Raw genomic sequence first — 20,179 nt, forward strand, 5'->3', positions numbered from 1 at the left:
TAATGCAGAGAATCAGCATCGCTATTCTTCTATCTTTATTCACTGTCATTATGAAGTGGACCTCACTAAAGTATAGAGTACAGACATCGCCAGCAATGACAAGTTCAGCCTGGACAAGCACTTGGCAAATGGCCGCTAGCAACCGCAAGCTCTTACATCTTCACCACCTGGCTGGTGAGGTTGGGTAGAGGTCAGGTAAAGCAGTTGATTGCTCTGATAACTGAACATGACCACTTCAGCAAAGATTTCCACACAATATTGGACTCAGAAATGAAAGTCAGAAAAGTAGGCTTTGTGATCAGTCTGAACAGACTGGCAAGCATATCATACTGGATTGCGAGAGACTAGGGACAAGGAGAAAGGGCTCTGTTTGGCTTCAAGCAACCAGGTGATGAATGGGATGTTATAGTATAGGGCAAAACCTCTTGGATCTTGTGAAGGACACTAATATTGGTTTGCCCTACTAACTTACTTGGGACACACAATAAGCTTAGGTTGACATGTGATGTTATTTGTACATTTGAATCCTTGAATCTGTCCTTTCAATGCATAACATCAGAGTATAGATATTTGAAAATATGGAATAATATTATACAGGGTATAGTTGATACTAAAGTTACTAAAAGGGTCCAATCAAAGATAGACTGTTTCACTGCTATGTTTTTTCTGTATTGTTATATGAGGTTGAATCATGAATACTGACAAAAGCTGCAACTAAAACATTGGAGGCGTATGGGATGTGGCTGTATAGGAGGATTTTGAGAGTTTCATGAGTGGATCGTGTGACTAATACTGAATTCTTGGAAGGATTATCACAGCTGCTGAATAGTATGAAAGCGAGAAAGTTGCATTACTTGGGGAATATTATGAAAAACTCACACCGTTATGATCTCCAACAGTCAAGGTCACTCTAGATGTTCATCTAGAGTGGCCTTGCTACAGTTCATATTGCAAGAAAGAGTAGTGAAGAGGGAAGTGATCGGCATAGATGAACGTCATTGCTGGAAAATTCAAGTGCCTGGTTCTCCCTGAATACCATGAAATTGTTTCATGCAGCTGTGGCAAGCGGATGGGCACAAGGAGAAGATAGTTCAGATTGATTCATAGAACTGTACTCTCTGATTGAATCCTCCCACATTGTGATTCATGTAGATGGAATGAATGATAATAATAGTGTCTAATGTTGAATCTTTCCATACTCATTATTTGAGTGGGATATTACTACTTGTAATGATCCTACTAAAATACCTGATTTTGAAAAAATAATGATTATTCGAAAGAAAGTTTCTGGTCTTCTAGTTGACATGAGGGATACTAGGACGAAAGAATGAGAAAAAAATTGGAAAACATGATAGTCTTGTTTTATACGTAGAATTTATAATACGAATTTCTTTTATTGGCGCGTATTGAGGTTAGGAGCCTCGTTCAAACGGCGAATGAAAACTTACAAAATGAAAAAATGATTGAGAACCAAGTTAAATTGGTATTGGAAATGTTAATCACAATGACAAAGCCACAACGTTCTTTTCAACTTTGAATGATTTAAGAGCTAACCAATCATCTTGTACTTACTTGTAACATGAAACGAGCAATCTGAACTACATGACATGTAGCTTGAGGGTCAATTGCTGAACCCATGCTCATGTGCTCTCCTACGATGATATCTCACGAGAAAATGCAGTAGTGAGCAGTCTATCCACAGGGGAAGTGTACTCTGAGAGAAAAGTCCACCACTTTTTCTCCACTACTTGATATAATGTATCTCAAGAGACTTCAAGGACAGGAACATATTTTTCACTCTACTCACCTGGTAGTAGAGGAGCAGAGATCTCACAAAATCATTTGTAGACAAGGAAAAAACATTTTTCAAACATGAGTTTTGATCAAAAATTTTCGATTCTAATCGCGTTTTTGTCGCTTTTCAAAACAGTAATTCCCATCTTAAGCTGAAAGGAAGCACACATGGTAAAGTGTATTTGTGATTGTAGGATGTTGCAATGGGAAGAAAATGAATGAGACAATGCTATTTCGAATCTGATAAAGCAGCTGAAGCGAACTCTTCGTTCATACAATGGTTACTTTTTTTTCAATTTGAACGATAACAAAAGTGAGAAAAGAATACCTGTATAAATCACGTGATGATAATTTTATTCTAGGAGTCGAAGAGTGAATTTTACAGTTTCTTTCATTAAGAAAACGATATTTCCAGAAAAAACACGAAATCAAAAGCATCGTTTGAAAGCTCGCTATAACAAAGTGATGAAATGAATCCAGCTCTTTCCATGGCATTTAAAGCAGAAAAGACTCGCTAAGCCGACAAACAAATTTGAACTCATTCGAATTCATCAATGCGACACAGTAATGCAATTAACAGACACCACAGTTTGTGGAAGCCGAACGAAATCTATTTGACAACGTAACAACTTCCAGTCAGCAGTGTATTGACTAATTGTTTTTCATTCTGTGGCTGACGGTACAGGTTGAATTATTGTTTTTCAGCTGCGGGTTTTTCAAATCACTATGTAACTGCTGATTGACGGAATTATTAGAATTTTCTATTACCTCGTGAAAATTTTATGAACATAATTTTTTGTTATTGATTGGAAGGCTCTGTGAGTGGGAGGTGTTGAAAGTTATATTATCCATTTTTAACTGTTTTGAAAAGCAATGACTAAGTTTCAATATTGACTCTGGCAGGTTCCACAATCTATAACTGATTAATCAATTAAAATGATAATAATCAACTTTATATTTGTTAAAAATCCTTCTTCCAAAGAAAATACAATACACCAATTTGAATATCGTATGAAGTTCCTCTTTCTTGAGATTGGAGGAATTAGAGGCTTTCAATAAGACTCTAATTAATAATTTAGGGATTGAGAATAGGAAAAATGATAATTTATTTGTGAATGGAGATGATGCTGAAGTCTACTCGTTAAGTTCATCATACTCCAGTGATCATACATGTCCACTCATAAAGTTTGAAAATTTGAACTCTTTGACTTTTTGTTATTCATTGCTATCAATTCGTAGGCTATAAAATACAATTCAAAATAGATCATACATTCTGATAAAAATAGTTTATGCTTCTCTGTGAGAATCATTTCATTGTATAGATTCAGGTAGTGCTCACCATTTGCCTGGAAATACAACTTGATGGATTTGCCTGGAAAAAATCAAATCATATAAAATAATGATGGGTATGAATGGATGTTTGTATTGATACAGGATGGTATCAATATTCGAGGGTAACGGATTGGTCCACTACTAAAATCTGCGTTGTCGAGCAGACCAACTCCGGGGATCTGAGGTTGCTCCCTCGTGGCGATTCACACCTTGAGCATTCTAGCTCGTGGCTGGAGCGGAATGAAAGCTAAACAGCGTACGGTGATACATATGATACATATTTATACGAGTGAATTAGAGAATTATTTTCTCTCATCTACGTGCAAAGTTCAGTGAATAGCAGGGACGGAGTAGCTTGTTAAATCCAGTATTTAAACATTTAAACATAATCCATTGAATAAACATAGAATTATCAACAGAAATCAGTATGGATTTAAGAGTGGCATATCAACAGAAGATGCAATATCCGACTTTTTGGAAAGAATAATTGAAAACTTCAACAGTAAAAAGAAAACTTTAACAACTTTCTTAGACTTGGCAAAGGCTTTTGACACTGTATCCCAGTCAAGATTATTAGAGAAGATGGAACACCTTGGAATCAGAGGCTCACCTCTCAAACTATTCAATAGTTATCTAACTGAACGGTATCAACTACTTACGCTGTATACTTTATCAAGTAATAAAAAACTTACTGAATATGGTCTGCCTCAAGGCACTGTTTTATCACCAATACTTTTCCAAATTTATATTAATGATTTTCTTAAAGTTGACATTGGGAACTGCTCAATCGTATCCTTTGCTGATGATACCGCTCTCACTTTCACTGGCAATTCCTGGGAGGACGTGCGCCTTAGCGCAGAAAATGGTCTAAGAGTAGCACAATCTTGGCTCGATGAGCATCTGCTTACTTTAAATGCTTCTAAAAGCGTATTCATGACTTTCTCACCCAATGCCCAAACACAACCTCATGAAATAGAAAGTATTAAAATACACCAAGTAAACTGCAATTGTCAACAATCAACAAATCACTGCTTTTGTCCTGAAATTCGAAAAAAGGACCGAGTAAAATACCTGGGAATACTGTTGGATCCATATCTGAGATGGAATATTCATATAAACAGCATGTGTTTAAAAATAAATTTCTAATATATAAATTTCATCAAATTAGAGAACTAAATAACTTGAAAATAGCCCGATTAATCTACTTCTCTTATGCACAAGCTGTCTTACAATATGGAATAAGAGCTTGGGGTGGAGCCTTGAACACACATTTTGAAAAACTTTTCATAATTCAAAAATATATTATTAAAACAATTCTAGGCAAACCCAGACTTTATCCTACAAGCGATCTTTTCAATGAATTCAAAGTACTAACTGTTCGACAGCTGTACATAAAAAATTTGATAATATATATTAAGAAGAATAAAAATAAATTTCTTCTTCGTGAAAGAAACTTGAATTTAAATTTACGTCCTATTAGAGAAACATTCCATCAAGAGAGGATGGATTTGAATGTATGTAGAAGACAATTCACTTACTTATCACAGAGGATAAAAATCTTGTTCCTACTCATTTTGTTGCCAATACAAGCCGGAGCAAAAAACTAAATTGCGAGATTGAGGAATGGATAAGATCAAATAAAACTGAAGAAAAAATCTTCTAAGCACCAACTGTTTCTTGTTTTTATGTTTTGTTTTTTTATCATAGAATAATAATTATTGTGTTTTACTAACTTTTATCTAATTTAATCTACAAACTTATATTTGTGTGTAAGTTCCACTAATCTTTGTTCTTTTTTGGTTCAATTTCTTAGTTTATATTGAATAAATATATTACTGCAACTTAGGTCTACGCACAGGTTTTACCTTGTAGGCTACTCCTTAAACATAGATGGACATGAAAAAATAATATACTGCAGTTTTGGGATCATTTTATATATTTAATAGTATTTTTCTTGTATTATTTTTATATGTTATAATATTAGATTATTATAATTGTGTATGTTTTTTGAGAAATAAATTTGAATTTGAATTTGAATTTGAGTATCAGCTTCATCTAAGTTACTTTTAATCGTAGTAGATCATAATATTATTATTTTTGCAGCAATACAGATTCCCGAAGAGACTGTCAAATCTTTCTCTACTGACAATATTCCGCGAAAATAGTTCACTTGGTTTATGTTATTCCATTGTGAGAAGAGCATCATTATTCTTGAGGATTCATACTTAGTTGGATCAATTATCTTATAAGCAGAGATCATATCAAATTGGATGCCACAGAAAATGCTCATTTGATCCCTCTCTGTAAATTTTGAATAGTAGAATCATTGGATTCATTCAATAGTAGAATTATTCTTGAGGATTTATACTCAGTTAAATCAATTATAAGCAGAGATCATATTAAATTGGATGACACAAAAAATGCTCATTTGATCCCTCTCTGTTCACTTTGAATAGTAGAATCATTTGATTCATTGAATAGTAGAATTATTCTTGAGAATTTATACTCAGTTAAATCAATTATCTTATAAGCAGAGATCATATTAAATTGGATGCCACAGAAAATACTCATTTGATCCCTCTCTGTTAATTTTGAATAGTAGAATCATTGGATTCATTGAATAGTAGAATTATTCTTGAGGATTTATACTCAGTTAAATCAATTATAAGCAGAGATCATATTAAATTGGATGACACAAAAAATGCTCATTTGATCCCTCTCTGTTCACTTTGAATAGTAGAATCATTTGATTCATTGAATAGTAGAATTATTCTTGAGAATTTATACTCAGTTAAATCAATTATCTTATAAGCAGAGATCATATTAAATTGGATGACACAGAAAATGCTCATTTGATCCCTCTCTGTTCAATTTGAATAGTAGAATCATTGGATTCATTGAATAATAGAATTATTCTTGAGGATTTATACTCAGTTAAATCAATTATCTTATAAGCAGAGATCATATTAAATTGGATGACACAGAAAATGCTCATTTGATCCCTCTCTGTTCACTTTGAACTGTAGAATCATTGGAGTCTGATTCTCAATGTATCTCCAGGCGTTCAGCTTCAGGATTCCACTTCGATTAGATATTGAATTCAATCAATTAGTATGCTACTCCTTGCTGGTGCTAATCTGTCCTTTCCCTTGTGATATTATTGGTTCATCATTGTTGTATCAAATTACTCCAATGTTATCTTCCAGAGTTGATAGAATCAGGAAATAGACCTTATTGGAGCGTGATGATCGGGGATTAGCTTTCCATGTATGGGATACCAGCAATGGAATTAGTCCCGGTCATCATTTTGAATAATATTGCAGGTACAAGTACCATCTCTTTGTCGGTCTAGCTATTAGGTTCAGGTACATTTGTAATGATTGTGTCTGGATGTGTTGGTGGTGAGTTGGTTGCCGGTCATTTAAACCAGAGATGAACTAAAACTGTAGTTAGTTTCTCTATGATGGAACCTTGTGGCTACGATTATACTCGGTCGCACCGTCACTGTAATCCCCAATAGATAAGCTTTACATAAGAATAAATATATCACTATTATACTATATCCACGGTTCTGAGTTGATGTGGATCACTCCCCCATTCTGTAACACTATTAGTCCAAGCTAAGCCTTTCCTGGTCTTAACTGGAGATGGCTCTGATCCAAGTCAATGGTATTTCTCTGTAATAACGTGAGGTGAGATCAAATCACTTAATATTCTGATTTTCGTAAAAATGCAATTTTGACTAATAGTTCATACTCAAAACTAATCTGACTTTGCACGACGAGACACACCAACAGCTTGCCAAATATGGGCTTGAGAGCCGTTGAACAGCAATGAATAACGGAATTATACAAGTTAAAAGAGAAAATAATGACACATATAATAAGTGAGATGGAATGAAATAACTACATACGGTACAATGAAGCTAGTTAGCTATCACGAAAATACAAATAAAACAAGAAAAACGGTACAAGTTCCATTGATGTGGCTCAATTATGTAATTCTTTCATTCTTCCTCATCTTATCTATATTATTTTTCTAGAAATCCGTTATTTGTTATTGTTCAACGGTTTCCATGTTCATATTCGACGGTAGGCGTATTATGTTTCGGCCAGTGACTTGATTCGTCAACAGCTAACGGCCAATCATGAGGCTTCATCTCCTACTGCTCAATGTTGTGATTTCCAGTCTCCTTGAGATTGGTAATGGTGTAACAACTGAATTTAGTATCTCAAACTGTTTCAGTTGTCTTGGCATCAAGCGTCATCCATTTCATATGGATAATCAACTCACAGTAATACAGACAATTAATCAAAAAATCAAATAGATTAAAAATTAAACTATATCACATAATTGGAACATTTTTTTGCCGTATTATTTATTTATTTAGCGTATGGCAGATACACACACATAAAGCTCATGAGTCTCAAATGTCTACATAGCCAATGTCTGCCGTTAACCACGAGTTAATTGATTCAATATAGTGATCCTAATCCAGAGCATCACATATAAACAATATACAGACTCCAAGATTAAATGAAACATATTCAACAACTAATATTCAGTACCTGTCACACATAATACTTAGAAACATACCTGACTATCTTAAAACTTTCCAAAATTACAGATCAGGCCAGTATTAGCGACTTGTTGAGAAGTGGTTAATTGTTATAAGTGACCAAGAGGAGTCTGAACGCGTGCTTTTCTCTGTATATTGGTAGGGAATGTGGAACTTGGTGATCTTGTCTGTGGTCCTTCGAAATCCAAGTCCTACAGTGCTTATTATTTTTTTTTTGTAGCCAGTGTAGATTACTGTTATGGTATCACATGTTTTTGATTGGATTGTCCATCGTCATCACCATCTTTCATTTTAAGTTTGGAAAATTCTTTATAACTTGGTATTCGATTGCATTGTTATAGTGCATCTACCTTTTAGTTTTACTAACTTTTAGTCATTAATTATAACTGGCTGTTTCTGCAGTCAATTATTTGTTTTCTTCCTATAATATCAACATTTACTCATATATTTTTTTTTATCTGTATTTTTCTCAATTTATTTAATATAACATCAATTTTCATAATTCAGTTTATCGATTTTAAATTCAGCGAATTACGCCAGGCCCTCACAAACACAGGCTTAAGCCTACATGTGAGTCTCTCATAACGTGAGGGTATATATGAATGTACTGTAACTGTACTGTATTATTTGTAAATTGTGAGAATAAAATTTGATTTGATTAATGGATATCCCTCCTCACACACATACTCTTACTAGGTGTACTATTGTTTCAAATTATTGTAAAGTCAACATTTCAAATGTTTATTACATGTTGCTTTCTGAGAATAAGAACCTTTCTATTCATTCATTCATTTAACTTTTCCAAGTCATATAATATTCTAATATGATTGAATAGTGAAGAATGATTACGTCATACTGCCAGCATTGAATGGGAAGTATTTATGCCATATACCAAGAATTACGCTGACTAATGCTGACAGTTCAAAGTTATCTCACTATGGCAAAATGGCCAGCCGACTAACTTGAAGTCCCACACACATTTTATTTCGCCAGGATTTTATTTGTCGAGCCTGTTTGTTGTTTTGCGAGTTTCTCTAATCCTTTTCCTTCAGCAGTCAATCCTTTATCAGGAACATGCAGTAGTTGATAAGCCGCAACCGACACTAAACCCAGCGCTATTTCTTTTTCTAAACAGTCATTGGATTGGCACCGTTTATCACCCGCTGAAAGTAGTTGAATTAATGGGGTTTCCGTTCAACTACTACTGTTTCCTCGATCAAACCAGTTGAATTGATAGGATATCTAGCACTGGTCCACTGTTGAATTTTATCTTTGAGTTCACGGTATCTCTTCAACTGTTTCCTTCACTTTTTCTTAACAAGTTAATCAACGGTTTTTTCGTCTACTGTCCCAATGTCTCTCAGCTTAGAAAGCCATCAACTGTATCACTACTAAACTGAACTCGAAAAAACCATTTCGTTTCGTTGGAACCTCACATTCACAACACAGTTGATGTGGGGCCGGATTCAACACACTGATACGCCTTCTTTTCCTCATGTATCTGGATCCAGCTCTTTTTCCCTTGGCACTGATGTTACTATTCACACCCCATATTATAGATTCCCAACAAGAAAAATGTTGTGAACCTTCTATTGAATGGGAAATGTCATCTGTGCGTCACAGGTAACAAGAAACTTATAGACTATACTCTGTACAAATTAACTTCATACTTGGGAGGGACATGCGCAGCAGAGAAGGCATACAGAGGTAGGGATACAACGGCTGCCAATTTTCCATTCTAACCGGCCAGCAACCCTCTAATTTCTCGTGAGTATTCAAACGCTCATGTTAAACTTACGGAGTTTCCTGTCTGGAATCCTTCCGTCGACTGACTCAATCGACAAATTGGCAACTAACTGCGCTTCTACCTATGACACTATCCATCACTTTAATTCGCTGATCTCCCTCCATTTCTCTGCACCACATTTTTCTACAAGTCTGAATTTAATTTATACGGAGTATAGTCATTTATGAGAAGTCAAAAACTGTTTTCTTTTCTTCCTGGACCGTTTGCTCCATTCACACATTGATCGAGACAGCATTTTGTGTGTGGTATATTCTATAAGTATTTATTCCTCAATGATCATTATCATCATCATCTTACTTCCATGGAATAGGCATGACTGATTTCAACTGAAAAATTGTCGTTTTCTTATTTTTAATTCTGATCTGCCAGCATCTTAAGAAGGATTCTGCCGGTTGGCATTCTGTCAATATCTATATTCTATCTAATTCGAAGTTTTCTGATTTCTCTCTCGTATTTCTTTATTCTGGAGAAGATCCGATCTTGTGCTTCCCTCTACACACTATGGGAAGCGGATCTCAGCTTCTTGGATTCTGCTTATCTCTTTACTACTCAGGACTTATAATTCGTTCACATATATCAACACTTGAATAGTCATGACCTTATATAATTCCAGCTTTGTGTCTTCCCTGACTTTATCTTATGATATGTCACAATATAAGTTATTGGAATTTGTTGAACTTCTTGAACATATCATCTTTTAAATAGGTTTAATCTTTTCTCAATTGATTTGTATTAATTGATAATTGGTGCCCCCTTTTGATTACTGTAGCAAACTTCGTATTTCAATTTATTCCACTCAGAATCGCTTTCGGGTGGCTTGGAAACCACATTGAGTGAACCTCGTTTTGGAAGTCTGAGTAATTTGATTTCTCATCATTCCATTAGGACGTGCATGCTTGAACCTATGCTTCGTCGAAAGAAGAATAACATCATAAAAAGAATAGAATTTCCATCACAAAAATTATTACAGTTTAGATTACTTAGATATTCGAATTTTAGAGAGCATGGAATAATAACTTAGGTGGTTGTTTCCAATGTAATCAACAGCTCACAATCTCCATATCAAATATTCTCAACAGCATAATATGTTTTGCATCTCAATAACGTGTCTCAAATATCTTGAGCAGTCAGGTTGATCTCTTCATTATGATCATAACGACAACTGTGTTTTCTTGGGGTCGTGCAGCCTTGAAACTTTGCCCTGAGTAGAGGTGAGATCAGAATATCTAATTTACAAACTCTCTTGCCGGTCTTATAAAGTAGCAATTTCAATATTTTTCCGACCAACTTTCGAAACTTGTTTCTGCACAACAAGTTTCTCATACTTTCAATTTGGAGGTTGATAAGCGCTTCTGTTCATTTCATTGAGGGCGAAACTTCTCATTTACGTCGCTGAACGTTGTAAACAGGCTCGAAACCCGCTTCTTCAGCTGCTCCTTGTCTTTTCTGCCGGATAAATTTTGATAGATGACCTTATTCTATTCAGTTTTGATTAAAAGTAATTCACAGCGTCTTAGAAACGAGAGAACGAGCAAGCGAGCAAAGGTCCCACGTGGCCCGATAAACAAGGCAGGTGTAATACCTTTTCATCAGGCTCATTATATTGCTCGGGAATAATCTTCCGTTTACTAAGGATGCTGGGAATTCACATGAAAGGAGAAACACAAAACTCCCTTTGCTCCAGATGATCCAATTTTCGAGCTCCAAGAAACGCAAAACTTCATCACCTAGAACCTTGTAATATAGGGAGGGTGTTTTCAACTAGCAAGAGTGCAGTCTGCTTGATTCTGATATATTATGGCCCCAAAACCTTGTGGTCTCCAATTTTCTCACTAGTACCAAAAAGAGTTAATCAACCCCGAAGAAGAGCTCAGAGGTGATCTCCAAATAACTCTTATTTCTTACCTAGAAAAAGTGGATAGAAATGGTTTACAATGAGGAAAACTTGATACATTTTGGAACTGAATGAAATCTGTAACCCTCAACCTGCGATAAGATTTAGTCGGAGATGGTATAATCATTGAAATAATGTATCAAGAATGTTATTTGTGTGATAGGGGTAGAGTATAGTATGCACTTCTGATACTGAAATCGCACTAAACGACTAATAGTCCATATCATTTGCCTAACTACCCATTTCCTCGACTGAATTATTCATTGATGAGGTAGAATAATATCCAGTTGTGACAGCAATTATGAGTATTAAATAATACATTATAGAATTTCTAATGTTTCAAGAGAACCAATAATTCAGTTGTGGATAACATACAAATTTATAACCAAAATTATAAGAGATCAGCCATCTGCAAATATTGGAAGTCTCGTTTTCATGATGTCAAATTGTTCTATCTACAATTTCCGGAATTTTTTCAACAATCAAATCTCACTTTAAGAACATGATTGTACATGTACATTTCAAGATCAAGTAATGATTTTTATAATAAGGGGTTACCGAGATACATATCTTTGAATATAGAAATTGGCCATTTTTTGTGTATTGGAATATGGGCTTAAATACACTACAAATTTAACTTTTGATACATGATGTTGGACTGCCTTGACGAGCCGAGAAGAATGAAGTGTAGAACGATGAAATCTGAGCATCAAGTCAAAAGTTATGAGTGTTTGAAATTTTGATCCTTGAGCTGTCCTTAAGCGCGCCTCTCCACTAGGAAATATTGAAATGAAGTGCATCTAACGGGTGATTCTCATAGAACATAACCTCATGAACTTATGTCATTGTGCGAAATATCAATGTGAGGACAATAGTAGTTGGTGATGATGGTTGGAGCTGAAAATTAGGTGTTTTTTACAATACAAGGAGCATTGTTGTCAGGTGTACCTGGAAATGTATATGAGGTAGAGCTCTCTGAATGATCTCAGATTGTAGAGCGCAAAAATACGCCTAGATGGATTTTGAATTATACATCTAAATAGTGACAATCGGAAGATATTGTTGATCAAAAACTAAAATTCATCAAAATTGATTTTTTCTTAAAATTCCATTCATTTTTGAAAAATCATAACTCAGTAGTCATTAGAGATATGGAGTTTCAAATGATCTCATTTCATTCAGATTTTTGTAATCTGAAAAAAGGGCGAGAGCAAATTTTCTGTCCGATTACGAGATTTGGCAGAAATAGCAGAAAACTGGAAAATGAGCCGAAAATACTAGGTTTTTGGGCCACTCTGTATCTTGCACAAGGAAATTTTTCATGAAGAAACTGGTTCTGTACTTCTCTTATGTGCCCAAATAATATATAAAAAAACAGAACTACAATATAAATTGCATGCTCCAATGTATATAGTGACTGGACTAAAATGTTTACTGAAAAAAGTGGTGACCTAATGAAAAGGCTGAACTTCAGGAAAGAACACGTGGTGTTTCAATTCCAATTTTCTCAGGAAATATGAAAAGTTTGCCCCATGTATCGATAGTTCGTTTCAGTCATATATATTGCAATATTTCAAAATAAGTAATATTTCAAAATTTATCAAAAAGCAATAAACGCCCCACTATTCTAGATATTCTCGTTCTGTGTTCAAAATCAAAGTAAACTCTAGTATATTTGATTGGAGAATGACATTCTTTCATATTTCATTCCAAATTGATTTCAGACTGTTTTTTCAAGAACATGAAACCAACAGTATGGCCTTTTCTATAACATAATTGAATGCCATTACTATTGAAGAGTAATATAACGAGGAATACAACTTCAAAATGTTCATAATTAGAATTTGTCATTTGCAATATTGCATTGTTTTTACGTTATATTATGATAGGAATAATATATTGATAATTGAAACCTACACGACGTCAAAAGATCGTTCATTACCCTCGAAGTTTTAAAACGTATGGAAAATATTGATAAAATCATCTTACACATCTATTAAAACAAGTTTATAGGAAAGCAAAACAATATCGAATTTAGTATGTGTGTGGGAATTACAAGATGAGGATATACTAGACTCGACAACTATGATATAAATGTTCACCTAAGAACAAGTTTTTCCGGCCCGAGTCAAAAAACTGGACTATGCCATTACTGGTCAACCAAAGATTTGGCAGGTAAACTATCCAGTCAGCCTATGATGCGTAATATTCTACCTATTGAAACCTATAAATTTAATAATGATGATAGGCAAATGAGGAAATGGACAATTTTTTGTTTAATACAGGGAATGGTTTCATTCATACAAAATCAATGTTTCACCGCTCAGTGCATAATCATCAGTACATAGGTTGGACTGACACTAACATTTTTGACACCAGATTTATTATTTTCACTATTCTTGTGTTGATGATATGACATCAAATGATTTTGGAACATATCACAAAGATTCTGGTAATGATTAATTCATTACGAAGAATTAATCATGAAGCATCAGTGTAGTGCCGAAACAGCATTATACCGGTATTATGCAGCTCATGAAGCCAACACACACATCGATTTTTGATCGATCGATTTTTCACATCCTTATAAATTCTACGATTGAACGGAACTTGGCAAACACATGATTTATGCAAACACGCATTGGCTGTCTGTCAGGTTATGATCAATAATATAATAGAACCTAATAACGGCAAAGAACTCCAATATAATGAGTGGCAAAAATCGTACGTCCAAAGATTGATGGGTGATAGATAAGGAATAATGTCTTTAAAACCTGACTTAGATTGTCTATATAATGATTATTCCCAAATATCAATTCTACCAGATTGTACGGAACTTGGCAAACACATGTATGCAAACACGAGTCGGCTGTCTGTCAGTTCATGATCTGATGTAAGAAATTATTTCAAAATTCCATTCTTATACTACTTTGTACTAGAATGAGAAATATCCATATCCTTTAAACTTCAAACTATTCACTATTATCACTCCAAATCTCACTTACATAGATAGATATTAAAAGATTAAATAACTTCGAACTGAACTTGGAGTAATGATTGCAAAAATTTCAAGTCGTTTCATCCAACACAATACAAATCGTTATCACTCAAAATTTGCAGAACTTACGTGAGAAACGCCTACATCTACCACCTGAACGAGATATTCTCGACAGTGCGAAACGAGTACACGGACTGGGAGAAGCCGATAGTGCACCCGATCAACATCCGCGACGCAACCCTCGAGGCACTGAGCGACGGACACACTGTCTCACCGCTCGTCAAGACGGCTCAGCTGCATGCGAGGCACGGCTCCAGGACCTACTTGTTCCACTTCGGCTATCAGACCAAGGAGACAGAGTTCTTACAAGTGAGTTTTAATGAGAATTCAATTATTTTTAAAGCTAAATGAAAAACTTTTCCGATTTATACTACAGTACTTCATAGTTGGAAGTACACGATATTGCAATGAATTATTCTTATGAAATCAAAGAAAGTATTATAGTATTTCATAGCATTAAGTAGGAATTTTGTTCTATTGATCACTCTTGATAGTTTTTGATTGACATAACAATAGAATTTATTCATAAGCTAGGTGGCAATGAACTTAACAGGAATGAAAACTAATCTCTAGATTTTACAAAACAAAAATATGGTAGAACAGAATTATGGGCGCAAGTGATTGTAATTGATAGAGAAGACTGATACAATAATGCCTATTTCACACTATCGCTCAGTCGCTGGTCTAGTGACTTACCAAGTCGCTGGTCAAGCTGATAAGCTTGGCCACATTGGTCCATCTACACAGTAGTGTGTCCTTTTGTGGATGCACGGCTGGCCACTCTCCTTTGCTTTGATGGACTTCGCTCCACAAAAATCAGAGCCATGGTAAGCAAAGGCCAATGGAGGCGAGCGCTGGCAAAGCAGCCCTCCACACTACTGGCGCTCGTTGTCATTTGTACGCATTGGGCGATAGTGTGGATGCTGTATAAAAGGTGTTATGAGCGAAGTTGGATTTGTATCAGTGTGAAGTGTATACTTTTCGAGTGTACTTTGTAAAGTTTAGTACTCTGGACATAGTCTGAGCGTACATTACGAGTGAGTAATCAGATTCAGTGCACAAAGTTTAGAGTAACAGCAGCTTGTCGACGTAGACTCCAATAGTTTCCTGATTGAACATAATGGCACATTTTCCCTTGTAGAAAACTATACCTACATGGAAAACTACTTGGGTAATGTTGAGAGGGAAATTTCAGTTCTCCTCAGTTTGTGGGTGGTAACAGGTAACTACTAAAGTCGAAAACATCTGGTAGGTGTGAGTTTTTCCTCTCATTTTCGCTGATTATTACTCGCATCACTTGAATAATGAAGAGAATGATCTATTTTCAATGATTCACTAGTTAAGATGGATGAGTCGTGAACCATCAGCAAGCGTTTTAATAGCACATAACTTTGATCTAGTGATTCTGGTTATGGAGTCAGCCTACTAACGATAGGTCAGAGCACTCACATTATTTTCAATTGAGCTGAGTGCTATCGCACATAATTTTATTATTTATCGATGATCTTATAATTTTCAAATGTGATCTACTACAGAGTGTCATGACCCTAAAGAGACACACTGGGGTGTTTCACACCCCAGGGATTTTTTCTTCTGTTCTGCAGTTGACAATAACAAACAGATGGGAAATTTTGCCTAGTCTAAATTAGGTTTGTAGCATTGTCAACTGCTCTTCATCACTCTCAGTCAGTAAAAGCATTCTACAAGGTCACCACCTTATCTTTTTCTTCGTTTGGGGTGTCTAACACCCCAGAGTGTCTTTTACGTGGGACTTAATCAAATACTTCTATCACAAAGATTTACTTGTATTGAACACTACGAATGTGGTATGGGATGATGGATTGATTGATTGATTGAGTACTTTATTTATGTAGATTACAATATATACTGGCTTATACACTTTTATACAATAGCTTACAATACAGCAAAGTTATAGATGAATTTACATAATATAGACTAAGAAAATAACTATTGAACTGTATATGATATGAAAAAGCAATTTGTAATATAATAACTATAAATAATAATCATATTGTTATGCATCTACATAAATTGGCGGAGCTTTGGACATATCAATGTCCATTCTTTGGGAAGAATATTAAAATATCCTCCCCACTAACTCTCTACCAAAACGTTAATTTCGTTATTTAAACTAAGGATTTATTTATTAATGGAAATATTGTAAAAGTTTTAATCAATATGAATATTGAAGAGAAAAAAAAACAGAAAATTGATAAAGTAAAATAATTATATAGGTAGATAAGATCAAATAATTGATTAATAAAATGAAGTAGGCTGAAAGTAGATCAGGGTTATCAAATTTCAGTAATATACAGCAGTATGCAGTGGATAATTGAAATAACATGAGTTTATATAATATATATATATATATTGTAACATATTAAATCTGGGTAGATAAAAAGCCCTAACAGAAATAGTAATAGGTCTAAAAATAAAGTAATTGGCTAATATCGCCAAGCAGATAATAACCAAGATTAGATAGCATCAGCTTGTTCTGGCTAAATGGTACAAGAACCTAAAAAGGATTTGAAGGAAGTTTATTGCTCATAAATAGATTATTATATAAAATATTTGAAGATTGAGGTTATGTAGATGTATTCACGGATCGGTGACCTAGAGATCGATCAAACCGAAGAACGTAGAATCTGACCAAAACCCCTTGGCAGAGCTTTATTGCAATCGGATGGTGTGCAATGTGAAAAAACACCTGTCCACGTGGCTAATTATTAGGTAGCATGGAATTAATATTAATGTATAGAATATTAACTAGCATGCAAAGAGCATAAATAAAAAACCAAATAAAAATAATTTAATGTATTCAGGAAATAAGAGTTACCAGGCGCATGAATACCGAATAAAATTTGCATGCACCAATAGTAAAACGGCAGTTAATAGGCGGCAACTGTAGGCCAATTCAAAAATATTTATATATATTTATATAAATGTACTAGATTTGTGTTAAAAATTTGTGTAATCTATGTTATCGATATGGCTCGAATGCAAAGAAATTATTAATCATATAATCTAAGCAATATTTTGGTATTTTTTGTAAGATCTATTTGAACTTAATGGCGGAGGATTAAGATATTTAAATTTTATGCTAATTTGAAAGTCGGAAAGAGGATCTGTAAAACTTGAAAAGGAAGAACCAGCACTCGCCAGCCAGATGCCACCATAAGAGGACCCCAAATATTTTAGAGCGAAGTACCTTATTAATAATTTTGTAAAAAATTAAAGTTAAAGTAAATTATTAAATTTCTTAAAAGACTTCGTGATGCTATTGTGAAGCAGAAGTCATTTTTCATTTTAATTAAATTTATAACCCCTTGGAGGAGACGATTCCGGCTACCATATTCCCGGACCACATGGAGTTGGATCGACATCGGCGGCTTACAAGAAGATTTTCGACACGTGAGTGATTAAAATTTGAATTTAGTGATGGGCGCCCTAGTGCTTCGAATTAATCTGATGATCAAAGCTAGCTCGCCGAAAGGGTTATTATAAATTGAGAAATTAATAAGAGTAATACTTGCGCAAGTAAAAATTAGTATTAAAGGTATTTAATTGAAAGAAAAATATATAGATCAATATTTTTAGAAATTTCTATTTAATCAAAGAAGTACGAAATCTAGGCTATTAAAACATATGCATATAATATTTAATTTTTTGCAATACAATTTGCGATGATTTATCATAGTTCTAATTCACTAGATGAATGGCTCTACCTATTCCGTCAGGTGCCGAATCTTGCACCCTGAGATGAAAATATATATTCGATACAAATAAATCTACTAAATACTAGAGATTTTAATATATATATATATTTGGATTATTAGTGGCTAATTTATCAAGCTGATCTTAGAGCACATATTTTTGATTGAATTATCCAAGTCGACAAGTATTAGCAAGTGCATGTCGCAGCTACATGCAAAGGAATGCATATGATTTTAAGATAAAGGCACATGGTAATGATTCGTGCCATAAATCTAGAATATAAAGTTTAGCCTGTGATATTTTGCTGATATAAAATTATTGTTCTATTTTTTATATTATATTTTTTATCGCTCTATATATATTTTTTGCCTCGATTGATCTTTGCATTATTTGTGTAATATATGTATGAAACTTTCATGGTGTGCAATTTATTTTTTATTCCTCAACACTATAGTATAAGTATCATTTATATATATATTTATTATTTATTGAATTACAAGATTTATTGGAGAAGCCCATATCTAGGCCTATCAAGATTTTTTAAGACTGAATACTATTAGAAAACCACGACCTGATTATACCAAATCTCATGCTTTACCGACTGATGCCAAGCAGGAGGCTAATCGTTATTTAAATATAAAGAATAACGTGACACAAAGACATGTCGCCCAACGTGATAGGCCACGGATACGGCACAAAGACATGTCGTACCAACGTGGGACTGACGATGAGAGCCAAGCCCATTGTATAATTATTTGAAATTAAGTCAATAACCATACTGAAAATTATAGATAACTTATACGAGTTGTGAGGAAAACTGACGAAGAGAAATTTGTATTACTTTTTGGGGAATCAATAGCTTTAAATAAAGAGAAATTATATGTTTTAAAGAAAATTTTATATTATTAGTACTGTGAAAAATTACATGTTTATAGAGAGAGATTATATTTTATAAGCCTAAACTGCTATTACTTTCTAGTCAAAAATATATTATGTGTTTAAGCCGGTTGGAAAATAAGTCACAGCCTGTAAACTAGCCAAGAATAAATCAACACAAAACATTGGGGGCGCTAGAGCATTATAAAAAACTTAAGTATAAATACCTTGTTGTAAGAGTATCCAAACACTTTACACATCACTGTTCACTGTAAGTCCCGGTTTGTGTCTCTTTTTTAAGCATTTTCGCTTATCATTTTTATCACTGTTTAATTAGCATTTATCATATTTGACATAATGAATCACACTCCCGCAAACTCTGAAGTTTCATATATGTACGGCGGTTGCACAGATCCCACTTTGTCGACTCCAAGCACATCAAACCCCACCACGGTAGATGCCAATACGCCACGAGAAAGGGAACCAGGAAGCGTCGGGTCGATAGTCTTCGATCCACCAGGTCTGCAACCTCTATCATCCACTCGAATCGACGCCGCTGACACACCATTGAATCAACGGATAGTAGAGATCAACTTTGAAGGGGGCGAGGAGCAGCCTGCAGAACCCGCATCGCCGGAGGCCGAGTCACACCTGAGTAAACAAAGTATATTTTCAATCACAGAATTAGATCCGCTTCAAAAGGTAATAATGGAACAAACTAGTAGTACTTTCAATATTATGTTACAAAAAACAATGGATATATGATGCAGGAGATTAAAAAAGAGATTGCTACAGTAAAAGAGGAAAATAAACAAACAGTGGAACAGGGTATGAAGGAGACCGCAGGCGCTATAAAATCAGTAGAACAACGGTTGGATAATATTGAAACTAAAGTAGAGAATCATAGGGAAGAATTAAAAGCAATGATAACCCTACAAAAAGAAAGTCAGGATAAAGTTACGGCAGGATTATCGGAAAGGTTGGATACGGTTACATGTGAACTCAATGAAAGGATAGATAACCTAACTACACAAATCACTACACCTATTCAGGATATAACAAATAACATTAAGGCCGATTGCCACCAAGAAATCCACAAACAAA

The 20,179-nt window shown here is 34.5% G+C and overlaps 1 protein-coding gene across 2 annotated transcripts in view; it reads left to right on the forward strand.

Annotated features, from left to right (window-relative positions):
- The window catches only part of LOC111059450 (neuroligin-4, Y-linked), a 138,045-nt gene that overhangs the window by 86,999 nt on the left and 30,867 nt on the right, over positions 1-20,179 (forward strand). For both annotated transcript variants that reach the window (XM_039423218.1, XM_039423219.1), the window contains exon 8: positions 14,527-14,773. In XM_039423218.1, coding sequence (XP_039279152.1) covers positions 14,527-14,773 — 247 coding nt within the window. The remainder of the gene's footprint in view (positions 1-14,526; positions 14,774-20,179) is intronic.

Source organism: Nilaparvata lugens, chromosome 3 (genome assembly GCF_014356525.2).
Source record: "Nilaparvata lugens isolate BPH chromosome 3, ASM1435652v1, whole genome shotgun sequence".
Classification (NCBI taxonomy): domain Eukaryota; kingdom Metazoa; phylum Arthropoda; class Insecta; order Hemiptera; family Delphacidae; genus Nilaparvata; species Nilaparvata lugens.